Source organism: Cynoglossus semilaevis, chromosome 15 (genome assembly GCF_000523025.1).
Source record: "Cynoglossus semilaevis isolate Cse_v1.0 chromosome 15, Cse_v1.0, whole genome shotgun sequence".
Taxonomy (NCBI): domain Eukaryota; kingdom Metazoa; phylum Chordata; class Actinopteri; order Pleuronectiformes; family Cynoglossidae; genus Cynoglossus; species Cynoglossus semilaevis.
The window spans coordinates 9,250,427-9,252,833 of NC_024321.1; the positions used below are offsets into that span (position 1 = coordinate 9,250,427).

Sequence of the window (2,407 nt, forward strand, 5' to 3'; positions counted from 1 at the left end):
AAAACCATTTCGATTAATTTACTTCCATCAGATTGGGTCTTAATTTCTGTTTTGAAATTATCTGATGGTTTAAGTGTATATTTTTGAATGTCGTTAATTCCGACATCGAGGTCGTCTGCACTTTCTAACGAGAAGCGGGTCCCCGAAGGAGCATTTTCACCAATTTTCAAATCAACTGTCTGTTTCGGGAACACTGGACTGTTGTCGTTTATATCTATGACCTCCACTGTTACACGATAGAGCTGAATTGGATTTTCTAAAATCAACTCGAAACTGAAGCTACATGGCGTCGTCTTTCCACACAGCTCTTCTCTGTCGATTTGCTCTTTAATAACGAGGATTCCTTTGTCTCGGTCTAAGTCAACATACTGTCTGCTTCCCTTTGTAATAATACGAGCTTTACCTGATTTGAGTCTCGCTAAATCCAAGCCTAAATCTTTAGCAATATTTCCAACAAAAGATCCTTCAGCCTGCTCCTCCGGTACAGAATACCGAGCCTGTCCAGTCACCGAGCTCAGCTGAGAAAGACAAAGAATGGCAACCACAGCCTGCCATCGGCCTTTGGAAAAGACTGTCCACATCGTCTTCATCACAAATTCAAAAGTAAAGACCCAGTATTTAATCCAAAACGAATAAAATGATATCCAAATATTTAAAAAATATGTAGCGTTGTTGATTCCAGCAGATAAATCCAGCGCAGTGATCGACCACTACGGTCTCTCTAGCAGAGAAATGGAGAACTGAGTTTAAGGCGTGGACTGATGAAAGCTTATTCAGACTACCGAGTCAGAGATAGGTCAACAGCGGCGCTCAGAGCCCATTTTTGGAAGTGTTTCTGCTCGACATATTTGGAAAAGTCAGACGTATTGGTTTTATAACTGTATATATTTGTACAACGTAAAATTCGTTTTGAAATAATATTTCTATACAGGCCAAAACCGAACGATTCAATATAAAAAATGCACCTTTTTAATTGGCAGTAAAACAAAATATAGTTTAGATAAGACAATGTTTCCCTCTGTAGCAAATACTGCTGTATCTGAGTAAAATTACTTTGGATGTAGTATGACATGAGGTAAATGTTGAACAAAAACAAAAAACTGATATTTAAAAAAATAAATGAATGAAAATAACATGTAAATAATGTTTTATGCTATGATTAAAAAAAAAAGGTTTTTGAATCACGTGAATTACTCCACGCATTTTATCGTATCTCATTTGAACTTTCTTACTCATTTGGTGCCTGGAAACCGCTAGACCATTGCAGCACCATGGACAGCGACATAAAAAGCCAACTATCCTCTGAATGCTTGAGAATGCATAATGCACATTTTAAAAAACTTCTAAACAAATACATTCCTTTCATAGGGAATGTTGGCAAACAATCACTACCATAATTTGCAGAAGTAAATATTGACCACTATGACGAATGTACAGAGAGTATTCAGCATTCACATTGAAAAGACGATTTCAATGTGTGAACAACGCAGCCGAACATTCGCATCGAACACAAAAACTCAGACAGAGGCAACAAGTGACAAGAACACAACTAAATAATTATTTTTTACAGTGACAGGTGTCTCACCTCTAGAGGAGAGTCTGGTTCATCCAGGATGCACTTTTCAGTCTGTAACCGCTGCAAGGTCCCTGTGGCAGTGGGGTCCACCATCATGACGTTCTGACGACTAGCTGTGCCAAACTTATAATCATTCTTCCTGGAATCTGTTGTTCTGCACACTTCGTAGTTGTACACATGAGGGAGAGTCGCTGTTCCCAAAGTATCAGAGTAACGTGGTGGATAATATGGAATCACAGGCAGACCGGAGTGATACAGGATTCGAGACTGTCTCCATCTGTAGATCTTCACTGAGATAATAACAACTAAACACGTGATGAAGAGGAAGGAAACTACAGCCAGAGCCAACACTAAGTAAAAAGTCAGGTTGTCATTGTACTCCTTGTCGTGTTTAAAGTCAGTGAACTCAGACAGTACTTCAGAGAAACTGTCAGCCACCGCCACGTTAACAATGACTGTAGCTGAACGAGAGGGCTGTCCGTTGTCCTCCACTATAACAGTCAGTTTTTGATTGACAGGATCTTTATCAGTCACTTGGCGGATAGTTCTGATTTCTCCATTCTGTAAGCCAACTTCAAACAGAGCCCTGTCTGGGACTTTCTGGAGTTTATAGGAGAGCCAGGCATTCTGTCCAGAGTCCACATCAACAGCCACCACTTTAGAGACCAGATAGCCCACATCTGCTGAACGAGGCACCATTTCACCCACCACAGAGCCACCAGTCTGGACTGGGTACAGAACCTGAGGAGGGTTATCGTTCTGGTCCTGGATCAGTATCTTCACGGTCACATTACTACTGAGTGGAGGAGAGCCTCCATCCTGAGCTTTGAC

General features: G+C 40.7%; 2 protein-coding genes across 17 annotated transcripts in view; both read right to left on the reverse strand.

Moving 5' to 3' along the window:
• Positions 1-2,407, reverse strand: part of LOC103390856 (protocadherin gamma-C5-like) — a 130,303-nt gene that overhangs the window by 81,184 nt on the left and 46,712 nt on the right. The window lies entirely within an intron of this gene.
• The window catches only part of LOC107989571 (protocadherin beta-16-like), a 65,334-nt gene that overhangs the window by 50,199 nt on the left and 12,728 nt on the right, over positions 1-2,407 (reverse strand). The window contains exon 2 of the mRNA XM_025063458.1: positions 1,586-2,407. Coding sequence (XP_024919226.1) covers positions 1,586-2,407 — 822 coding nt within the window. The remainder of the gene's footprint in view (positions 1-1,585) is intronic.